General features: G+C 41.6%; 1 protein-coding gene across 1 annotated transcript in view; it reads right to left on the bottom strand.

Annotated features, from left to right (window-relative positions):
• Positions 1-20,380, bottom strand: part of LOC140191619 (electroneutral sodium bicarbonate exchanger 1-like) — a 100,920-nt gene extending 80,540 nt beyond the window's left edge. The window contains exons 1-3 of the mRNA XM_072249176.1: positions 20,251-20,380; positions 1,863-1,998; positions 1,187-1,347 (exon numbers count right to left, since the gene is read on the bottom strand). Coding sequence (XP_072105277.1) covers positions 1,187-1,347; positions 1,863-1,998; positions 20,251-20,365 — 412 coding nt within the window. The 5' untranslated portion in view covers positions 20,366-20,380. The remainder of the gene's footprint in view (positions 1-1,186; positions 1,348-1,862; positions 1,999-20,250) is intronic.
• Between the last annotated feature and the right edge of the window lie 3,722 nt (positions 20,381-24,102).

Consider the following 24,102-nt stretch of genomic DNA (forward strand, 5'->3'; position numbering starts at 1 on the left):
TCTCCATAAGAGGCAAGATTATAGAAAAAAAACTTGAATTTAAAAAAGGTGGAGTACAGTATCTGGCCCTTGGCTTTATAGCAGCTGTAGCTGATGCATGAAAAATATGAATGCATTTGAATGGAGCCACTTCAAAACGATGAGTGTTATTTTTTAATATTAATGTAATGTTTTAATTTGCAATTAGTTTCAAAGTGAATGTGGATTATTAATACTTTAAAAATGTTGAAAAAGTTTAAACAATTGCATCCTGCTCCACTTCATGAACAACTGAAGCAGTTAGGTCAAGGTCACCGAAAGCTACAAAATTATGGAAAAAGGAGGGGGCAAGAGCAGAGCAGGGTTTATTATGACACAGAACTTAAAGATGAATTTCAAGGCTCAGTTCATTTTTTTCAACCTACTCGTTTTGCTGGAATTCCCAAGTCTATCTTTCTATCATTTTTGTCTTTTCATTCGTGATAATGGCCTTCACTGGAAGCAGCAGCTGTTCAGATGAGGCTTGAAACTACTTTTTCTTCAAGCAAGTCTAATATGAAACTATGAAAACAAGTTTTATTGCATTTTCCTTTCTTTGCTCTTCTTAAATTAAATAAACATAGTTTAAGTCACCTTCACCTTTGTATTCCAATTACATGGTGACTCATGTTGTAGAGAAATGCTCATTGTTAAGGTTTCCATAGTAACACGAGATAGAAAAGTTGCACAGCAAAGTTGTTTAAGCCACAACTTGCTCATAAGACGACTTCTTTCCTGGCTTACCATATTTCACTTAGCAAAGTTATTATTGATATTTAACACCACCTTTACCCATTCATCTTCCATGATCACAGGCAATGAAATCAACAGTTGAGACAGATGAAAAGAAAATGAAATAATTAATCTCTTGCACCCAAAGACTAGTAACATGCTTAAATTAAAAACTGAGAACTACACAATCCATATAAACCCCCATTGCTCAACTGAGGAAACCAAATTCAAATTAACCATGAGAAGCCAAAGTAAGCAAATACAGAGAATATGGGACTTTAGAACTGTGCACAATACAAATTAAAAGGTGTTAAGGGCATGTTAAATTAATGTTAGGAATGATAAAACTGGCATAATGATTGACATTTTTTCACAATTTGTACTGCTAATATGACAAACTGTTTTGATGAAACCACTGTTCTTGCATTAGACGTACTTGCAATTTCTTGAATGCTGTTTGCTTGCATGTCCAGCAAAACTGTCCCATTAATGATACAACTCCTCAACTCGAACAGGCTGTGCAATGACAACGTGGCAACATACGGTTTACTCCAACGGTCTCCACCATCCTCAACATCTTCCTCAAATTTCAACCACCTGTCAAACCACAGAGCATGTCTGTTTGAATTGAATGCTAAGCTTTTGCAAAAACATTTGGAACCAAAAAGTTTACTGCTAAAACACAGCTGTTATGAAGACCATTGATTACATGGGTGGAGGAAGAGTGAATACACGAGTCAACCAGATACAAACATTGATTTCTGTATTTGTTTTTAGTATCCCAAGGACACACAATAAGAGGTTTTCTAATTGACAACAGATCATGTTAACAGCTAAAACCTTTCTTCTGCTCTCATTCATATGGATGATTTAGTGTTTTCATGTGATCACATATTTGTGGGATAATAAATTACAGTTTATTGCAAGGAATTATAACAGACTAAAAAAGATGTGTCACTATAATTTGAGAAAGCTTTGTGACAACCAATTTGACAAATTAAATGGAGCTTCTTTTAGGCAAGTCTGTTGCTGATTACTCCTGGAATCGAACCCCATAAAACCTCTTACCTGCAAGATTTTCTCGGAATGAAAACATTACACAGTTCACAGACCTGGCAGTTTCCTTCCACTCGGCATCTTCACCACCTCGCATGCAGATTTCATCAAGCTCTGTAAAGAGTTCATGTGGAACGTGATCTTCATCATCTTCAGTTCCCAGAATGAACTGAACTCGCTGAGAAGGTGTGTCTAAAAAGCAAATGTAGCATAGCAGGTAATTAGACTGTAATTGATTGCTTTTGACAATAAAGGACGCATGTAATCACCATGAAGATCCTAGAAAGATTTTGAGATCATGTTGAATAGATTAAGGATTTCAGCAACTACAGTGAAATAGCTCTGAGACTGCAGCTGTAGTTGCAAGAAAAAGTTGCGCCTCAGTGACTGTACCCTTACTGTAGTATGGAACTGGTCTGAGGGCATTCAAAACACAAACACTTGTTTTCCTTTCCTATGATATTTTTCTCCATTGACCAAGAGGAACAATTCCATGCCAGTTTCTCAGTAGTTGGCAGGATTTGTTTCTTCTACTAGTGCTCTGTGCTGCCTTTATTCCAGACAGATTATAGAACATAGAACAGTACAGCACCTTTGGCCCACAATGTTGTGTCAACCTTTATAAACCTACTCCACAATCAATCTCACCCCTCCTTCCTGTACAGTTGATAACCCTCCATATTTCTAACACCCATGCCCCTGTCTTTTAAATATCTCTATTGTATCAACCTCTACCACTCTACCACTACCACCCCTCGTAGAGAGTTCTACCTCCGACATCTCCCCTAAACTTTCCACCACTCACCTTAAAAGGATGTCCTCTGGTTTTGGCCATTATCACCCTGGGTAAAAAGTGCTGCTTGTCCACTATCTATGCCTCACAATCTTATATACTTCTATCAAGTTAGCCTGACATCAGTGGTGAGGAAACTGCTAGAGTCAGTTATCAAAGATGTGATAACAGCACATTTGGAAAGTGGTGAAATCATCAAACAAAGTCAGCATGGATTTGTGAAAGGAAAATCATGTCTGATGAATCTCATAGAATTTTTTTGAGGATGTAACTACCAGTGGATGTGGTATATTTAGATTTTCAAAAGGCTTTTGACAAGGTCCCACACAGGAGATCAGTGTGCAAACTTAAAGCACACGGTATTGGGGGTAAGGTATTGGTGTGGGTGGAGAATTGGTTGGCAGACAGGAAGCAAAGAGTGGGAATAAACGGGACCTTTTCAGAATGGCAGGCAGTGACTAGTGGGGTACCGCAAGGCTCAGTGCTGGGACCCCAGTTGTTTACAATATATATTAATGACTTGGATGAGGAAATTAAATGCAGCATCTCCAAGTTTGCGGATGACACGAAGCTGGGTGGCAGTGTTAGCTGTGAGGAGGATGCTAAGAGGATGCAGAGTGACTTGGATAGGTTGGGTGAGTGGGTAAGTTCATGGCAGATGCAATTTAATGTGGATAAATGTGAGGTAATCCACTTTGGTGGCAAGAACAGGAAAACAGATTATTATCCGAATGGTGGCCGATTAGGAAAAGGGCAGATGCAACGAGACCTGGGTGTCATTATACACCAGTCATTGAAAGTGGGCATACAGGTACAGCAGGCGGTGAAAAAGGCGAATGGTATGCTGGCACTTATAGCAAGAGGATTCGAGTACAGGAGCAGGGAGGTACTACTGCAGTTGTACAAGGCCTTGGTGAGACCACACCTGGAGTATTGTGTGCAGTTTTGGTCCCTTAATCTGAGGAAAGACATCCTTGCCATAGAGGGAGTACAAAGAAGGTTCACCAGATTGATTCCTGGGATGGCAGGACTTTCATATGAAGAAAGACTGGATCGACTAGGCTTATACTCGCTGGAATTTAGAAGATTGAGGGGGGATCTTATTGAAACGTATAAAATTCTAAAGGGATTGGACAGGCTAGATGCAGGAGGATTGTTCCCGATGTTGGGGAAGTCCAGAACGAGGGGTCACAGTTTAAGGATAAAGGGGAAGCCTTTTAGGACCGAGATGAGGAAAAACTTCTTCACACAGAGAGTGGTGAATCTGTGGAATTCTCTGCCACAGGAAACAGTTGAGGCCAGTTCATTGGCTATATTTAAGAGGGAGTTAGATATGGTCCTTGTGATTAAAGGGATCAGGGGGTATGGAGAGAAAGCAGGTACAGGGTTCTGAGTTAGATGATCAGCCATGATCATACTGAATGGCGGTGCAGGCTCGAAGGGCCAAATGGCCTACTCCTGCACCTATTTTCTATGTTTTCTATCTCATTCTCCGTCACTCCAAAGAGGAAAAAGCCCTAAGCTCACTCAACCTTTCCTAGTTGGCTATTAAGCAACAAGATCCATCCAGAATGTGTGTTTAGATCCTCAGGATACTGGACTCAATGAATTGTGACACTACCAGAAACCTAACAATGCAGAATGCAACTGGAAACTGTATTTCCTCACTGGCAGACCCCAGTCAGTTTAGATAGGCAACGTCTCCTCCACAGTCTCCATCAGCACAGGTACACCACGAGGCGGGGTGCTTAGCCCCCTACTCTACTCTGTTTACACTTATGACTGTGTGGCTAAGCACAACTCCAATGGCATATTCAAGTTTGCTGATAACACCACTGTTGTAGGCCAAGGAGGGAGGTTGAAAATCTGGCTGAGTGGTGCCACAACAGTAACCTCTCACTCAACGTCAGCAAATCCAAAGATTTAGTTATTGGCTACAGGAGGAGGAAATCAGAAGTCCATGAGCCAGTCCTCATCAGGGGATCAGAGGTGGAGAGGGTCAGCAACTTTAAATTCCTTGGCGTTATCATTTCAGAGGATCTGTCCTGGGTCCAGCACGCAAGTGCTATTATAAAAGAAAATAGGCATGCAGTGCCTCTACTTTCCTAGAAGTTTGCGCAGATTTGGCACATCATCTAAAACTTTGGCAAATTTTTATAGATGCACAGTGGAGAATATACCAGCTGGCTGCATTACAGCCTGGTAAGGAAACATCAATGCATTTGAACAGAAAAGCCTACAAAAAGTAATGGATGCAGTCCAGTCTTCACCACCATTGAGCAACAAGGAACCCTGTCATAGGAAAGCAATATCCATCATCAAGAACCTCACCCCCGCCCCCACCAGCCCCCACCCAGGTCATGCTCTTGTCTCACTACTGCCATCAGGAAGGTGGTACAGGAGCATAACGTCCCACACCACCAGGTTCAGGAATAGTTATTACCCCGCAACCATCTGGCTCTTAAAAACCAGAGGGAACTTCACTCAACCAACATCGAACTGTTCCGACAGCCTATGGACTTACTTTCAAGGTCTGTTCATCTCATGTTCTCAATATTTATTGCTTACTTATTATTAGGTTTGTTGTCTTTTACATATTGGTTGTTTGTCTGTCTTGTGTGCAGTCTTTCATTGATTCTATTATAGTTATTGGATTTATTAAGTATGCCCGCAAAAAAGTGAATCTCAGGGTTGTAGATGGTGACACATATGTACTTTGATGATAAATTTACTTTGAACTTGTTTGATCTTCCACTGTGTGTATCCTTCAAGAAAAGTTTTAATGTGTGAAATACAACTGAATTAAAAGGTCACTTATACAACCACTTCCTGCCACAGATATTTGTTTACCTGCTTTTATTCCAACAAAACAAACCCACAGGTGGTTTTAGCTTGGGACAGAAGAGATCTGAATTTCCATCAAGAATGAAATTTAGACCAATTTACCCCTCCTTTTAAGCACAAGTGTTACAGAAGCCATTTTACACAAATTTTAATATTGATAGTGATCAGTATCCGCACGTTGGGAAATTAGACCAAGCACTTGTGAGCACAATTCATCTTAACATGCCTTGTATTTCTGCAGCATCGTTCGTGCATGCAATGGCTTTATCCAGTGCACAATATTCTTGCCTTATCAATAGAATTTGAAGCAATAACATGCAACTCATTGGCTTTCATGTATAAACCCTAGTAAAGTGACTGACAAATCCTACAACAAATCAGTGAGATGATGTGATTTCAAGGATTCAGGCAGGGGCATTGATGTATCATAGCTTGCATCTCCTGCATTAGTTTTCAATGCTGTACATGTTACAATATCACATATTGCAAATTTTCATAATCATGTAGAGCACAGATATGCTGCAGTCTCTGCTTGAATAATGAAAGCCATGCCTAGAAATTTCCTGAGGACACTCAATATTACAACAGAGTACAGCACAGTACAGGCCTTTCACCCACAATATTGTACCAACCTTTCAACCTACTCCAAGATCAATCTAATCCTTCCCTCCTACATAGCCTCCATTTTTCTTTTATCCATGTTCTTATCTGAGTGTTTTAAATATCCCCAATGCATTTGACTCTTCCACCTACCCTGGCAGTACATCCCACACACCAACCACCGTGCAAATAAAACCAACCTCTAACATCTTCCTCTTACCCCACCCTTTATAAGCATGGTACAATCAAACTTTTATAGAGCTGCAACTTTACTTCACAGATCTTAAACTCAATCCCCCAACTAATGAAGGACAACACACCACACGTCTTCTTAACCACCCTTTCAACTTGTAAGTCAATTACGATAAATCTATGGACAGGAGAACCCCGAGATCCCCGTTCCTCCACACCGCTAAGAATCCTGTCATTAACCTTGTATTCTGCCTTCATGTTTGACCTTCTAAAGTGAATCACTTCACACTTTTCAGGATTGAACACCATCTGCCACTTCTCTGCCCAGTTCTGCACCATATCAATGTCCTGTTGTAACCAACAACCTTCTACAATATACACTACACCACCAATCTTCATGCAATCTGCAAACTTACTAACAACCCCTCCCCACCCCCACTTCCCCATTTCCCCAAAATCATTATAATATCACAAAGAGCAGGGGTTGCAGAAAAGATCCCTGTAAAACACCACTGGTCACTGATTTCCAGGCAGAATATGCTCCATCAACTGCCACTCTCTGCCTTCTGTGGGCAGCCAATTCCAAATCCACGCAGCCAGGTTTCCCTGGATCCCATGCCTCTTCACTTTCTAAATGAATCTACCATGAGGAACTTTGTCAAATGCCTTACTAAAATCGATTTACACCACAGCCATTTCTCTACCTCCAATTTGTTTTCTTGCTGCGTCGAGGAATTCAATCAGGCTTGTGAAACACAACCTGCCCCTCTCAAAGCCATGATCTCTATCTCTAATCCCTAAGCTTCTCCATATGCTCATGAATCCTGTCTCTAAGAATCCTCTCCAATAATTTGCCCACTTCTGATGTAAAACTCACTGGTCTACAATTCCCAAGGTTATCCCTATTATCTTTCTTGAACAAAGGAATTTTTGCCACCCTTCAATCTTCTGGCACTACTCTTGTGGCCAGTGAGGATGCAAAGGTAATCGCCAAAGGCACAGTAATCCCTTCTCTTACTTCCCATAGCAACTTGGGGGATATCTTATCTGGCCATGGAGACTTAATTATCCCAATGTTTTTTCAAGTTTCTATAGGCTGATCCATTGGAAAAAAGAATGCATATTTAACTGGGAAGAAACCACCCTTTTGAAAAAGCAGGCAAAATTTTACCCATATTTGCACTTTTTAATGTAGTAACCATTTAACACACCAGCTAAGGCAAAATCCAATTTCTAGGATATGGTGCATAATCACAAGTGGCTCTAGGCTGCAACAGCTTAACTGACTGCATGGCATCAACAGGAACACTAATGAGATACTATCATGCCCAGAAAGGGCAACAGATGGCATCCCATGGATCTCTGCAATATGCAAGATTGTGCCTCAGCTCTGCTTGCAAACAGTATGTAGTGTGATGTGACACAACGAAAAGTAAGGTGAGAGCTACCCAACCTCCTCAGACCAATGCAAGATTCTGTGGAAGCCAAGAGTTTCCAACATGTTGGGTATCTATGTTGAATTCATGCTCAGCTTTGGACAGAATGGTCACCATGTCCTGCGCACATTCTGATTCAGATGCTTCATTCTTTGAGCCATTATGCACAAACTCATTGGCTGCCTGACTGCCTAGAATGTCTAGCTTTTCCTGGTGTCTACCAATCTGTTTTCCTTGGTATGATAGCTCTTCAAAGTCAATATGCAGGATCTCTGAAACAGAGCTAAAACGTTATCTCGTCCACAGACAAGCTGATGCCTCTGGCTGGTTTCCATCCTATTTCCTGCAATCAAGAAAAATAATTCACCATGCATCTTCTGCCAGTCTTTTAGCTGATGGGTCAGATCGAGTGATAATGCATCTTCAGGAAAACTAAACTCCTGTTCCTGAAGTTGCACATGGGGTAACATATCTTCAGCATCTGCAATGAAAGAGAAGGCCATGGTTAGTCTTTTTTTTTTTAAAAACAAAGAATGGAGAGTGAAGGGGCTGTTCGTAGCAGCTGCCAGTCTGGTAATGCAAAGTGCAAGGCAACATAGAAGAAAGACTGCAAGAGTGTGTAGAAATCCTACACAATGTTTCTTCCAGCACTGCCACTCACCATGGCCATGAATCTCATCTGCCTCTATGATGGCCTTTCTTTCATGGTGGGGATGATGCACTAGCAGACTTGGTCTCCTCTGGATAGGTCCCCCTGTCAAAAATTATGGTGCATTAAGTGGTATCCTTAGAGGTTAGAAATGGTGCACATTTCTGTCATGTATTCCATAATGTGCAGTACAAGATGAGAGTAAAGGGATATATAATTGAATTCTAATTTTCATTTTGTAAGGTGTTAAATTGGTGCTGTCAATTCTTTGTGAATAGTTCTGGAACAGCGACGCAAACACTGCAGTTGCTGGAAATCTGAAAAAAAAAAGAATGACAGAAATACTCAGCAGATCATGCAGCATCTGTGGAGAAAGAAAAACTGAGTTAACACCAGAAGTAAAACAGATGCTGGTTTTGCCCGAACAGGTTGTGGTCAAAAAACAATTACTGTTTCAGGTTCAGGGCCTTTCAGAAATGGCCAGTTCTTATGCAAACAAGAAAGGCTGCAGTTACCCAAAATTGTTGAGTTCCAAGGGCTTCAGCATGCCAAAGCAGCAAATGTGCATATTTTTCCTTCATCTCTGTCCTCATTTCTCCCCTCTGCCAAACAAATCAGCTGATTTAAACACATTCAACACCCTCTTAAACAGCACTGACATGTGTTACTAGAACAACTGTGGTCCATTCTCTCCACCTTCTCCATCTCTGCAACTTAAAATACACGTGTTTCATCAATTCTGCAGACTTATGAAAGGTCACCAACTTGGAACATTAACTCTTGCTCTACGGATATTACCTGACATGTTGAGCATTTTCTCTTTATGCAAGAATGCAGAGAGTTGAAGTTTACATCAGTGGTATGAGTGGGTAATGAACAACGTAGGCTAGATGACAAGGATATAGCATTAAGCATGGTGGCAGGGACTGTGGAAAAGTGAAGGGGCTGCCCATTGACACAGCTATTAGAGTTCAGCAACCCAGGTTCAAGCTTGACCTTGGGCACTGTCTGCATGTAGTCCTCCCCATGCCATGGAATTTTCCTCAGGTGCTTTGGTTTCTTCCCATATTCTGAAAATGAAGAATGAGAGTGGAAAGGGAGGAATGTGATCTCCTTCCCCCTTTCTCCTCCTGATCAAGCCCTCCAAAGGCTGCCTCAGAACCAGAGTGTTCTTGCAACACCTTACATTGCCATTTTTTATTCCAGCTCTCTGCAGAGTAAACCTCCTTTTATAAGGTCAACTCTGCTTTTAAGTGGCCACAGGGGAGCCAAATTTCCCAGTTCCCCCAAAATGAATAGCTTGGGTTGTGGTGGATGCAAACCTAATTCAAGTTCAAGTTTATTGTCATTTAACTGTACATATACAGTGCCTTGTAAAAGTATTTTGCCCCCAACACTTAGTTCACATAAAAATGAGTATTACAACCAGAGGTTTTGAGCAATTTCACTGAGTTTTTATTTGTGAATCACATGCTCCTTCTCAAAAGAACAGAGAAACTTGTAATGCATGAAAAAATTGCTCAATTTGTGTCAGGTTAGTTGGGGAATGGTGGCAGACAGCAGTCTTGAGGTCTTGCCAGAGACGTTTGATCGGTTTAAAACATAGAAACAGAGAAAACCTACAGCACATTACAGGCCCTTCAGCCCACAAAGCTGTGTCGAACATGTATTTACTTTAGAAATTACCTAGGGTTATCCCTAGCCCTCTATTTTTCTAAGCTCCATGTACCTATCCAAGACTCTCTTAAAAGACCCTATTGTATCCGCCTTCACCACTGTTGCCGGCAGCCCATTCCACACACTCACCACTCTGTGTAAAAAAAAACAAACAAACAAACTTACCCCTAACATCTCCTCTGTACCTACTTCTAAGCACCTTAAAACTGTACCCCCTTGTGTTAGCCATTTCAGCCCTGGGAAAGGTCTCTGACTATCCACACGATCAATGCCTCTCATCAGGTAAGGTCTAAGGTTAGGTCTCTGACTGGGCCACTCAAGGACATCAATTTTCTTCATTTGAAACTGTAATATGGTTGCTCTGACAGTGTGCTTTGGGCTGTTGCCGTGCTGAAAGACAGACTTCCTCCCCAGTTTAAGATTTCTGGCAGAAGCTAGCAGGTTTTTATCCAGGATCTCTGTATTTAGCAACATCTATCTTCCTATCAATCCTGACCAGATTTCCAATGCCTGCTGCTGAAAAGCACCCCCATTGCATGATGCCACCTCCACCATTCTTTACAGTAGGGGGGAGTGTTACCTGGCTGATGTGCAGTATTAGACTTGCGCCAGACATACGTACAGCTTAGTGTTGAAGCCAAAAAGCTCCACTTTAGTTTTATGGTCACATGAGACTATTTTCCATGTCTTTACAAACTCTTCTAAGTGATGCTTTTCAAAGTCTTTACAGGCAAGGATGTGCTTTTCAAAAAAAAAAACCAAAGCCAGGGCTTTTTCCTTGTCACTCTTCCATAAATACCTTTTTTATGCAAAGCCATGAACTTCATCTCCAGTTGAAGCCACTGACTTCTTCAGCTCACTCAGAGTGACTGTTGGTGCCACAGTAGCCCCTCTTAAAAGTGCCATTTTAAGCTTAGAGGTGTGGCTGTGGTTTCATATTTTTTCCACTCCCCCCCGCCACAATGGACTGCACTGAGCTCCAAAATGTGTTCAGTGCATTTAAGATGGTCTTGTACCCTTCCCCAGATTTGTGCTTCTCTATTATCATTTCCCTGACCTGCCTTGAATGCTCTTCATTTTGGTTTGCTCGGTTGAAAATCTACCATACTTTACTTTTACTTTATACTTTATTGTCACCAAACAATTGATACTAGAACGTACAATCATCACAACGATATTTGATTCTGCGCTTCGCATTCCCTGGAGTACAAATCGATAGTAAATAGAGTTTAAGAGTCGCGATGTAATGATGCAGCTCTATAAAACTCTGGTTAGGCCACACTTGGAATACTGTGTCCAATTCTGGTCGCCTCACTATAGGAAGGATGTGGAAGCATTGGAAAGGGTACAGAGCAGATTTACCAGGATGCTGCCTGGTTTAGAGAGTATGGATTATGATCAGAGATTAAGGGAGCTAGGGCTTTACTCTTTGGAGAGAAGGAGGATGAGAGGAGACATGATAGAGGTGTACAAGATATTAAGAGGAATAGATAGAGTAGATAGCCAGCGCCTCTTCCCCAGGGCACCACTGCTCAATACAAGAGGACATGGCTTTAAGGTAAGGGGTGGGAAGTTCAAGGGGGATATTAGAAGAAGGTTTTTTACTCAGAGAGTGGTTGGTGCGTGGAATGCACTGCCTGAGTCAGTGGTGGAGGCAGATACACTCATGAAGTTTAAGAGACTACTAGACAGGTATATGAAAGAATTTAAGGTAGGGGGTTATATGGGAGGCAGGGTTTGAGGGGCGGCACAACAGTGTGGGCTGAAGGGCCTGTAATGTGCTGTACTATTCTATGTTCTATATTAAAAATTTTTAATTATAAATCATAAATAGAAAATAGAAAAAGGAAAATAAGGTAGTGCAAAAAATAAAAACGAGAGGCAGGTCCGGATATTTGGAGGGTACGGCCCAGATCCGGGTCAGAATCCGTTCAGCAGTCTCATCACAGTTGGAAAGAAGCTGTTCCTAAATCTGACCATACGAGTCTTCAAGCTCCTGAGCCTTCTCCCGGAGGGAAGAGGGACGAAAACTGTGTTGGCTGGGTGGGTCGTGTCCTTGATTATCCTGGCAGTACTGCTCTGACAGCATGCGGTGTAAAGTGAGTCCAAGGACGGAAGATTGGTTTGTGTGATGTGCTGGGCTGTGTTCACGATCTTCTGCAGCTTCTTCCGGTCTTGGACAGGACAACTTACATACCAGGTTGTGATGCACCCTAGAAGAATACTCTCTATGGTGCATCTATAAAAATTAGTGAGGGTTTTAGGGGACAGGCCAAATTTCTTTAACTTTCCTCAGGAAGTAAAGGCGCTGGAGGGCCTTCTTGGCAGTGAACTCTGCTTTGTTGGACCAAGTCAGGTCATTTGTGATATTGACCTCGAGGAACTTAAAGCTTTTGACCTGTTCCACTTGTGCACCGCCGATGTAAATTGGGTCGTGCGGTCCGCTACTCCTTCTGAAGTCAACAACCAATTCCTTCGCCTTGCTGACGTTGAGGGATAGGTTATTGTCTTCGCACCATACCACCAGGTTCTTAATTTCCTCTCTGTACTCAAACTCATTATCATCCAAGATACGGCCTACAATTGTGGTGTCATCAGCAAACTTATATATTGAGCTTGATGGAAACTTGGGTGTACAGTGGGTACAGCAGGGGGCTGAGTACACAGCCTTGTGGGGCACCGGTGTTCAGAGTGATTGTAGAGGAGAACTTGTCCCCTATTTTTACAGCCTGGGCCCTGTCTGTGAGGAAGTTGAAGATCCAGCTGCAGATCTGAGTGCTAAGGCCCAGGTTCCGGAGCTTAGGAATCAGTTTATTTGGAATGATGGTATTAAAGGCAGAGCTATAGTCAATGAAAAGGAGCCTTACATATGCATCTTTATTCTCCAGGTGCTCTAAGGAGGAATGTAGGGCCAGAGAGATGGCATCTGCCATTGACCTGTTCCTCCGGTAGGCAAATTGCAAAGTGTCGAAGTTGACCGGTAGACTGTGGTTGATGTGTGCTGTAACCAAATCTCTCGAAGCACTTCATAGCAATTGATGTCAGAGCCACAGGTCGATAGTCATTCAGGCATGCCACCTTGCTCTTCTTCGGCACTGGGATTATCGTTGCCTTCTTAAAACAGGAGGGGATCTTAGACTGAAGCAAGGAGCAGTTGAAGATGTCATCAAACATTCCAGCTAGCTCGCTTGCACAAGCCCGGAGAACCCATCCCGGGATGCCATCTGGGCCCGTCGCCTTCTTTGGAGTTATCTTCAGGAAGGCCCTTCTGACGTCCTCCTCGTGTCGATGAATCTTGATGCCACCAGGTCCGGTTCATCCGGAGGGAGCGGGACACTCCTATTCTGTTCGAATCATACTGATGGATTTTACAGAGAGAGGTGATCCTCCAAATTTTCTACATCAACAAATTGGGTGAGTTGATAAGGTAATACATATACTACACCTGAGGAATGTTAGTGTGAATGCAATTACAAAGGAGATAAATACTTTTTCAGGTCCACAATTTTGGTTTTCAATTTTTAGTAAATTTTTGACAGGTTTTGTCATTTTTCTTTTGATTTAACATGATGCAGTTTTGTAGATCAATTCAAAAAAATCCTACGTCAATACATTTTAAATTTACAAAATGAGACAGTAAAATGTGAAAATAGTTATGAGTCTGAATACTTTTCAAGGCACTGTACAACCAAATGAAACAACGTTCTTCTGGACCATGGTGCACCCACGATACATAACCATATCAAACGCACATGAAACAAAATATTACCACAAATTAGTAAGAAATAATTCAAAATGCATGTGAAATGCATAGCACAAGTAAACTGCTCGCTGTCCTAATGATGAGGCCTAGGTGGTGGCAGGGCATTCATTAGGTCTTACAGCCTGAGGGAAGAAGCTGTTCCCAGGCTGGTGGTCCTAATCCTGATGCTCCTCTACCTCCCCCCGATGGGTGGTAGGGATCCTCAACAATGCTTTGGGCCCTTTGTATACAAAAGCTCCATGTAAATGTCACAAATAGGGGCGAGAGGGACTGTGGTGTTCCACTTGGCGGTTTTTACTGTCCTCTGTAAGGTCTTGCAGTCTTCAGTACCACACAATGATGCAGACAGACAGGACAGTCTTGATGGTGCTCCTGTAGAAAGGAGTTAGAATGGGGGTGGGTAGCCTTGCATATCTTAATCTCCTCAAAGTATGGACACTGCTGTGCCTTCTTGACTAATGAGGTGGTGTGGTGACTACGGTTATAGATCCTACAACCCACCTGGGTTGTAGGGGTGCTGTACAGATAGGCGCTGCACCAGTTGCCTCCATCTCTCACAGTTGTGGGCGAGTGCCCAGGTTGTGGCAAAGCTTTCTCTGGTACACTATGCAATGCTGTCTGTCCATTTCTTCCTCTGTCTGTCCCCATTTTCCCCCTGCACCATTCCCTGAAGAATGGTCTTTGAGAGTCCACTTGATCTTGTTATGTGGCCTTGCCAGCTGTTTCCTCTCCTTTACTGTGGACAGTAGATCTCAGTAGTGTCTCATGTGCTGGGTGATGGTTCTTCATACTTCGTCGTTTGAGACATGGTCTGTATAGGAAATGCCAAGGACCCTTCTGAAGCATCTTATTTCTACTGCCTGGACCTTCTTTTGCAGTTCTGCTGTCAAAGTCCATGATTCGCATGCATACCAGCGTGGCGGGTCTAGGTTAAATCAGCTGATATGTGCACACTAAGAACTTTGTGCTCTTCACTTTCTCCACAGCAGAGCCATGGAACACCTTCCTGAAGTCCACAATGATCTCTTTTGTCTTCTCCACATTGAGACTCAGATTGCTGTTCTCACACCATTTGACAACCTCTTTACCTCCTCTCTGTATGCGGACTCATCATTGTTGCCAATGAGGCCAACCACTGTTGTACCACCAGTGAACTTGATGAGGTTTGAGCTGGACCTAGCAGAGCAGTCATGAGTCAGCAGCATGAGCAGTAGTGGGCAGAGCAGACAGCCCTGGAAAGGGAGCACCAGTATTGATGGAGCTTGAGATGTTGCTACCAACTCAGACCAACTGGGGTCTTTCCATCAAGAAATCGAAGATCCAGTTACAGAGATGGGTGTTGAGTCCCAACAAAAACAGTTTACCCACCAGCTTCTGAGGGATAATTGTGTTAAAAACAGAGCTGAACAACATCCTGGAATATGAGGCATTGTTTTCTAGGTGGGACAGGATGGAGTGGAGGGCTGGGGAAATGGCATTATCAGTGGACCTATTTGAGTGGTAGGTGAGCTTGAAAGGGTTCAATATAGTTGGAAGATGGGATTTGACACAATCCATTACATGCTGTTCAATGCACTTCATGATTGCTGAAGTCAGTACCATTGGGCGGTAATTATTTAGGGCAGTTACTGTCGCAGTCTTGGACACTGGAATGATGATAGCTAGCTACCTTGAAGCCTGCAGAGACAGTGGACAGTGACAGAGAGATGTTCAAGATGTCCATTAAGACCTCTGTTAGCTGGGCTGCACAATCCCTCAGCACCCAACCAGGAATGTTGTCCAAGTAATGAGCTAACAGCAATAGTTTAAATTGGAGCATGAACACATCTCTTAAGCACTGATATTGTGGACTGATTTTATTTTTTTACTCCAATTCTCTGGATTAGGACCAGTGGGGAGGTAATGTCCTCTTCCATCAGACATTCCTTAGGGATATTGTAACAATTTGCTTACTTGACAGTGTGATTGCGAAATCAGTATTAACTGAAACTCCATTGGTGAGAAAAGTTGGATAATTAACTGAAATGAGGCAAAACACTTATTAATTTCTTTTCAACCATCTATACAACCTTACTTTGAATAAATGATATGGCTTCTGTTTCAAATGCTAAATGCATATCACTCTCCAACAAGGTTTGCCTCCTACAAATGCAGAGTGACCTGCTTAGTATTTGCAACATTTTCTTTTTTTTTTTAAGATTTCCAGCATCTACATTTTTAAAAATTTTGATGTTTTAAATAGCCTTGCATTTAATCTTGCAAAAAAAATTGTACTGTAATACAAGTTGTGGAAATACTGAGCTGTGGCAGTTTCTTGAGGGGCACAGGGAAATTACTTGATCTACACAAAAGTGCAAAACCACACTATAAAATTACATCAATCAACCTACCTGCACGATTTCTCAACATGGCTGGGAGTCAAGAGTCAGAGCTACACAGCTCCGAAGTTGGTCCTTGGGCTCAACTCATTCAAACCTATCTGTACTAATTCCATTTGCTCACATTAGGCCTTTATCCTTCTGTTCCTTTCCTATCTGTGTACCTGCCCAAATGCTGTTTTTTTTTTAAAAAAAATTGCAGTTGTACCCACCTCCAACATTTCCTCTGGCAGCTCATTCCATATTTCCACATTCTCTGCATAGAAAAAGTTTGCCCCTCAGATAGGTCTCACCTAAACCCATGCCTTCTAGTTTCGGCCTTTCTCACCCTATGAAAAAGACCTTCTATCCAATCCACATTCCTCAATTATACTAACCTCAATAAAAGGTTACCTATTAGCCCCTTACATTCCAGTGAGAATAAACCCAATTTAAACAAAATTTCTCCTTGTAACTAAAGCCCTCCATTCCAGACAAAATCCTGGTGAATTTCTTGTGCGCAATATTGCGACCACATCCTTCCTGTAATACGGCAATTAGAACTGTACACCACACTCCAAAAGTGGCCTGACCAATGATTTGTACAGCTGCTAACATCCCATTTCTTATACTCAAATAGGAGCTTCTAAAGCAACCTTTTCAAAAGGCATCTCTACTTCAGTTAGTGAGCCTCAATCAGATGATCTTAAATGCACACATGGAGACAGCCACAGGAGTGGGCAGCCCATTTCTGATAGATGATTGGAAATTGCAAAGATAGGCAAATATCAAGAGAAAACAACAAGGCAGTCAGGATCCCCTTCTCCTTTTCCCAAAGAAAGCAAACAAGCTTACCTGGAACATCAGATCCAGAGAAGACCATGGTGGTCTTCAGGTGAACACTCAAACAGCAGCTCAAACACTGCCTTCAACTTAGACTTGTCAATATTTTTGTTTTATAATGAAGGGAAAATAGAAACCTCAAAGGACTCACTTTTAAAAATAAAGTAGTTTATGAAGCATAACTATTGACAACATATAGCATTTCATAATGTCAAAATGTTTTGCTTTTAAAATTTGGTTTTCAAAATGCAGAGATGATTAAACAATCACGTTTGTATGCAGACATACTAGAATATGTTCAGTCAGTAACATTACTAGAGATTCCAAGGATTTAAAAACCTAGAAATTGACAAAAATATTGTAGTGGATTGAACTGAGCCTGAAGAATTAAGTCCATAAGATATAGGTGCAGAATTAAGCCAGTTGACCCGAAGTTTTCTCTGCCATTCCATCATGGCTGATTTATTATCCCCCTCAACCCCTTTCTTCTGCCTTCTCCTCTTAACCTTTGACTCTCTTTCTAATCAAGACCTATCAACCTCCAGTTTAAATATACCCAATGACTTGGACCTACAGCTATCTGTAGTAACGAATTCCACAGAGTCACCATTTTCTGGCTAAAGAAATCACTCATCTGTTCTAAAAGGATACCTCTCAATTCCGAGGCTGTGCCCTTTGCACCAGATTCACTCACTATGGAAACGTCCTCTGCACAACCACTCTATCAAGATCTTTCAATATTTGAGAGGTTTCAATAAGATTCCCCCCCCCACCCCCACTCTTGTAAACACCAGTGAGGACAGGCCTAGAGCCATTTTAAAAAATCCTTTATCATTTAATCCTTTCATTCCTAATTCCTGGGATCATTCTCAAACTTCCTCTGGACTCCCCAATGCCAACACATCCTTTCTTAGGTTTAGGATACAAAACTGCTCACTGTACTCCAAATACAGTCTGAGCAATACCTTATAAAGCCTCAGCATTACATCCTTGCTTTTATATTCTAGTTCTCTTGAAATGAATGCTAGCATTGCATTTGCTTTCCTTACCACCAACTCAACCTGCAAGCTAACCTTTAAGGAATCCTGCACGAAGACTCACAAGTCTCTTTGCATCACTGATTTCTGAATTCACTATCCATTTAGAAAACTGTATAAGCCTTATTCCTTCTACCAAAGTGCATGAACATACACAAAGCGCATTTGCAACATTTCTGCCCATCTCCTAGTCTATCCCTACGTCTAGAATCTCCCAACCTGTCCAAGTCTTTCTGTAGACTCCTTGCTTCCTCAACACTACCTGCCCTTCCGACTATCTTTGTATCATCCACAAACTTTGCCACAAAGCCATCGATTCCATCATCCAAATCATTAACATATAACATGGAGAGTACCAACCTCAACCCTGACTCTTACATATTACATTAACAGTAAAACAGAAGTGCATTTCTATCCTACCCCCAAAAAAAAAACCCAGCCTTGTTCTTCGTAACAGCATACAAGAACTATCACAAGATTCCTATGAGAAATTTGTTAAGATAATGGGCCTCATCCAAGAAACATTTTTAACCACAAAGAAAGCCTCAACCCCAAATCCAAACCAGAGTTCTAAGTACAAGATAATTATGCAGAGGAAACATTGTCAAAACCAACAGATGACAGTCACCCATCTTTGGTTGTTTAAGTGTCAGGGCAAGTTAATGTATTGACAGCAATGCTCATCTCATCTCCAAATGTGTATAAGTGCCACACTAATGGTCCTCTTTCCACTTTAAGGAGAAAAATCAATCAAAATCATTCAGCCTCTCCTTGGAGAAAGGTACGATTCTCTTGCTCCATAAATGTCACCATTAATTCAATATTAAAATAAAGATACAATGCATTTCTGAAAATTTTAAATGATCCAAAATCCTTGATTTTGCCAAATGAAAACAAAGCAAACAATGCCCCCTACTACACGGAGTCAAATACGAAAATGAAAAATTCAAGGCTTATTTATATTGGAGAAGCCTTTTATGGTTAGCTTTTCCAGTTTAGGTCCACTTTAGTGTAAATAAGCACAAATGCTGTAGCAGAAACATTAAATCATCTTGAAGAGATAATGACAGCACTGCTGCTAACCAGCAGCCTCAGTTCATTAATGCATCATGCACACAGACAACAGCAAGTGAAGCTCAAATTGGTAACAGCACCAAAGGTGGCCATTTGTTTACATCAGCTCTGTGCAAGAGCAGTCCAGCTTATCCTGTCTCCTACCCTATCCCCATAGCCTTCCAAAGGCTTTCCTTTCAGATACTTATCCAGTTGTCTTGTGAATACACACTTGCTATGCAAGCTTTTTTAAAAAAAACTGCTGTCACTTTTGTTTTTTTGCCAATCACCTTCAATCTCTCACAGGAGTCTTGGTTTACTTACTACTATACCTTTCAATCCAATGGGAACAGTTTCTCACTACTTTTCAGGATGTGAAATACATCTATCAACCAACCCCTTTTCCCTCATCTCATGGAATGGAAGTTTGATAGTCTTGGGTCTGACCAAAGTTTGCAGTGATAGGCCCAGAATTGAACCTCCAAATATAGTCATCATGGGAGAGTTCAAATTGATGTCTCTGGATCAATAGAACAGCCCCCCAAAGATACCCATCCATCAAGACCCATGTGGCTACTGTACCCTACAAACCTTCAACTTCGTTTCCATGAAACAAGGGTGATATTCAAATGATGGAACCAACACAATGACCTATGAGTGTGTGAATTTGCTGTGATGCAGCCAAAACTGTACATTTCAATTAATGGACTAAGAAAGACCTACTCTATAATCCAGAGCAAAAAGAGATTGCTGCACTATATTGCGTTAGCCAATGCTTTGCACTAACAAATTACCTTGCTTCAAAGGTTAGGAGTTCAACCCATTCTGTAGAAGAATGGAACTTGAAGGTCAGTAACTGTGTTGCAAACAAGCATAAATCAAAATAGTGCATACATACACAAACTATGAGAAACAGACATTAAACAGACTACAACCTTGATAGGAGCTAACCAGGTCAAAATATTAAAATTGCACAAGTCAATATTTAAATTTATAAAGTAGATGGAAACATGATGCATTCTAGTGTGACATCCACAAATCCAACCTGCACATGAAATACTCCCTCCCCATGTACGATGAACATTGTTCTCCAACTTTACATATTTTTGTGCATTAGCTACATTAGAATTGAAATTAAGTAGGGACTCCATGCAAAAAAAAAAATCAGTTATTGTAATTGAGAGATTGAATGTGCCTCACCGTAAGGGAGATTGCCCTTTCCTTCTTCCTGGATGGCACCTTTCACTCTATCTCGCTTCTTGTGCTTTGATCCATGGGTCCTGTGGTGTCGGTGACTCTGTCGACCCAAGGGCATACGTACTCCAACATACAAGGTCCGATGCCCTGAAACACAAAGCACAGAATATGCACTTTTATGTAGTACTCTCCATATACTGTTGAATTTCATAACTAATGCTTAGGAGCAGTGAGCTTGCTAGATCATTAAATACAGGGGGAATGCCATACTAGATCTAGTATTAGGTAATGAACCAGGTCAGGTCACAGATCTCTCAGTGGGTGAGCATCTGGGGGACAGTGACCACTGCTCCCTGGCCTTTATAATTATCATGGAAAAGGATAGAATCAAAGAGGACAGGAAAATTTTTAATTGGAGAAAGGCAAATTATGAGGCTATAAGGCTAGAACTTGCAGGTGTGAATTGGGATGATGTTTTTGCAGGAAAATGTACTATGGACATGTGGTCGATGTTTAGAGATCTCTTGCGGGATGTAAGGGATAAATTTGTCCCGGTGAGGAAGATAAAGAATGGTAAGGTGAAGGGACCATGGGTGACAAGTGAGGTGGAAAATCTAGTCAGGTGGAAGAAGGTAGCATACATGAGGTTTAGGAAGCAAGGATCAGATGGGTCTATTGAGGAATATAGGGCAGCAAGAAAGGAGCTTAAGAAGGGGCTGAGAAGAGCAAGAAGGAGGCATGAGAAGGCCTTGGCGAGTAGGGTAAAGGAAAACCCTAAGGCATTCTTCAATAATGTGAATAACAAAAGGATGACAAGAGTAAAGGTAGGACTGATTAGAGATAAAGGTGGGAAGGTATGCCTGGAGGTTGTGGAAGTGAGCGAGGTCTTCAATAAATACTTCTCTTCGGTATTCACCAATGAGAGGGAACTTGGTGATGGTGAGGACAATATGAGTGAGGTTGATGTTCTGGAGCATGTTGATATTAAGGAAGAGGAAGTGTTGGAGTTGTTAAAATACATTAGAACAGATAAATCCCTGGGACCTGATGGAATATTCCCCAGGCTGCTCCACGAGGCAAGGGAAGAGATTGCTGAGCCTCTGGCTAGGATCTTTATGTCCTCGTTGTCCATGGGAATGGTACCGGAGGATTGGAGGGAGGCGAATGTTGTCCCCTTGTTCAGAAAAGGTAGTAGGGATAGTCCAGGTAATTATAGACCAGTGAGCCTTACGTCTGTGGTGGGAAAGCTGTTGGAAAAGATTCTTAGAGATAGGATCTCTGGGCATTTAGAGAATCATGGTCTGTTCAGGGACAGTCAGCATGGCTTTGTGAAGGGCAGATCGTGTCTAACAAGCCTGATAGAGTTCTTTAAGGAGGTGACCAGGCATATAGATGAGGGTAGTGCAGTGGATGTGATCTATATGGATTTTAGTAAGGCATTTGACAAGGCTCCACACTGTGGGCTTATTCAGAAAGTCAGAAGGCATGGGATCCAGGGAAGTTTGGCCAGGTGGATTCAGAATTGGCTTGCCTGCAGAAGGCAGAGGGTGGTGGTGGAGGGAGTACATTCAGATTGGAGGATTGTGACTAGTGGTGTCCCACAAGGATCTGTTCTGGGACCTCTACTTTTCGTGATTTTTATTAACGACCTGGATGTGGGGGTAGAAGGGTCGGTTGGCAAGTTTGCAGACAACACAAAAGTTGGTGGTGGTGTGGATAGTGTAGAGGATTGTCGAAGATTGCAGATAGATATTGATAGGATGCAGAAGTGGGCTGAGAAGTGGCAGAAGTGTGAGGTGGTACACACTCCAAGGCCGAAGGACAAACTCCAAGGCCGAGTACAAAGTAAATGGCAGGATACTTGGTAGTGTGGAGGAGCAGAGGGATCTCAGGGTACATGTCCACAGATCCCTGAAAGTTGCCTCACAGGTGGATAGGGTAGTTAAGAAAGCTTATGGGGTGTTGGCTTTCATAAGTCGAGGAATAGGGTTTAAGAGTCGTGAGGTAACGATGCAGCTCTATAAAACTCTGGTTAGGCCACACTTGGAGTACTGTGTCCAGTTCTGGTCACCTCACTATAGGAAGGATGTGGAAGCATTGGAAAGGGTACAGAGCAGATTTACCAGGATGCTGCCTGGTTTAGAGAGTATGGATTATGATCAGAGATTAAGGGAGCTAGGGCTTTACTCTTTGGAGCGAAGGAGGATGGAAGGAGACATGATAGAGGTGTACAAGATATTAAGAGGAATAGATAGCGTGGACAGCCAGCACCTCTTCCCCAGGGCACCACTGCTCAATACAAGAGGACATGGCTTTAAGGTAAGGGGTGGGAAGTTCAAGGGGGATATTAGAGGAAGGTGTTTTACTCAGAGAGTGGTTGGTGCGTGGAATGCACTGCCTGAGTCAGTGGTGGAGGCAGATACACTAGTGAAGTTTAAGAGGCTACTAGACAGGTATATGGAGGAATTTAAGGTGGGGAGTTATATGGGAGGCAGGGTTTGAGGGTCGACACAACAATGTGGGCCGAAGGGCCTGTAATGTGCTGTACTATTCTATGTTCTTTATGTACAGTATATTCCATTTGGTCACTATGATATGGAAGAATGAGATTCAAACATCAGAATGTATAGAGAACAGCCACAAGACATTTCTAATGTCAGAGGCTGAGCTTTGAAGAAAACTGGAGAAATAGAAAGACGAGAGTTTAATTTGGAACTGTATAAACATGCTGAAGTATACATGAAATAGATAAAAATACATGGCTTACTTTAATTCAAGGTGTGGTAATAAAATAAGAGGACAAGTGTTTAACAAGGCAAAAGAATTTTAGGACCAGCATAAGCTTGCACACAGTGACAAAGATGAAAGGCAAAACCTGGAATCATTTAAGAGACACTCAGATGCTCCACTGAGGGAATGGGAGGCTACAACTTCAATGGATGGGCTTACCCAGTGGTTTCCCTCACCCATAATTATCCAAGAGAATCTGCTAAGTTTTGATATATTTGATAAATCAAGAGTTAACTGCACTCTAATTAATGTAATTTAGCCAATTAATATTTGACTGTGAAAATTAATAATGGCAAAAGTTACATACAATTTGACACCCATGTTCTTGTATTTGTGGTAGTAAACGACACTTGCTCTTTAAGTACAAGCAAAGCTAAATATTCTCTACAGATTTTTTTTGAATGCATATGACTCTAATAGAGAGCTGCAACAATTTTCCCTTACTTGGGAATAAACTAATTAATATATATTCCCAATCAGCTTAATTTGCATACTCAACATCCATACCCTGTGATTTGCTCTCAAGTCAAAGATTCTTTGCTATTTTTACGCTGGTGGGCTTTGAAGCTTCTTTATACATTACAGAAGGCAGGACTTCCTATCAAACCTGCCACCATGCTGAATACAGACTATAAAACATATAATTAAGACAAGGCTATAAAAGGTTTTCACACTGTTTAAAAAAAGTCTCTGTCATAGATTACAATCAGTATAATTGTGGGAAATGACACACAACTATTGGTGATAAATATTCCATATATAGCAAAACAGACACTACACAAAAATAAAGCTTATTGGTGTACATCTATATAAGTCCCTGAAATGGCAAGATGGGGACTTAAAAAAATACATGAGCTCATAATTCTCCATATTAAATTTATTTCACTATGTTCAACTGAATTAATTTTTTTAAATTTAGTTTTTAATATTTTTAAAAAACCTGACCTTCTGCTGTTTGGCAAAATTCATACTGGCAGGAAGTTTTGTGGTTCTATATACAAACTGAAGTTATCAAAGTGCACACAAGTGGATCCAGTTCAAACTTCTAAGGGAGACCACTTTTCC

The sequence above is a fragment of the Mobula birostris genome, chromosome X (assembly GCF_030028105.1).
Source record: "Mobula birostris isolate sMobBir1 chromosome X, sMobBir1.hap1, whole genome shotgun sequence".
Lineage (NCBI taxonomy): Eukaryota > Metazoa > Chordata > Chondrichthyes > Myliobatiformes > Myliobatidae > Mobula > Mobula birostris.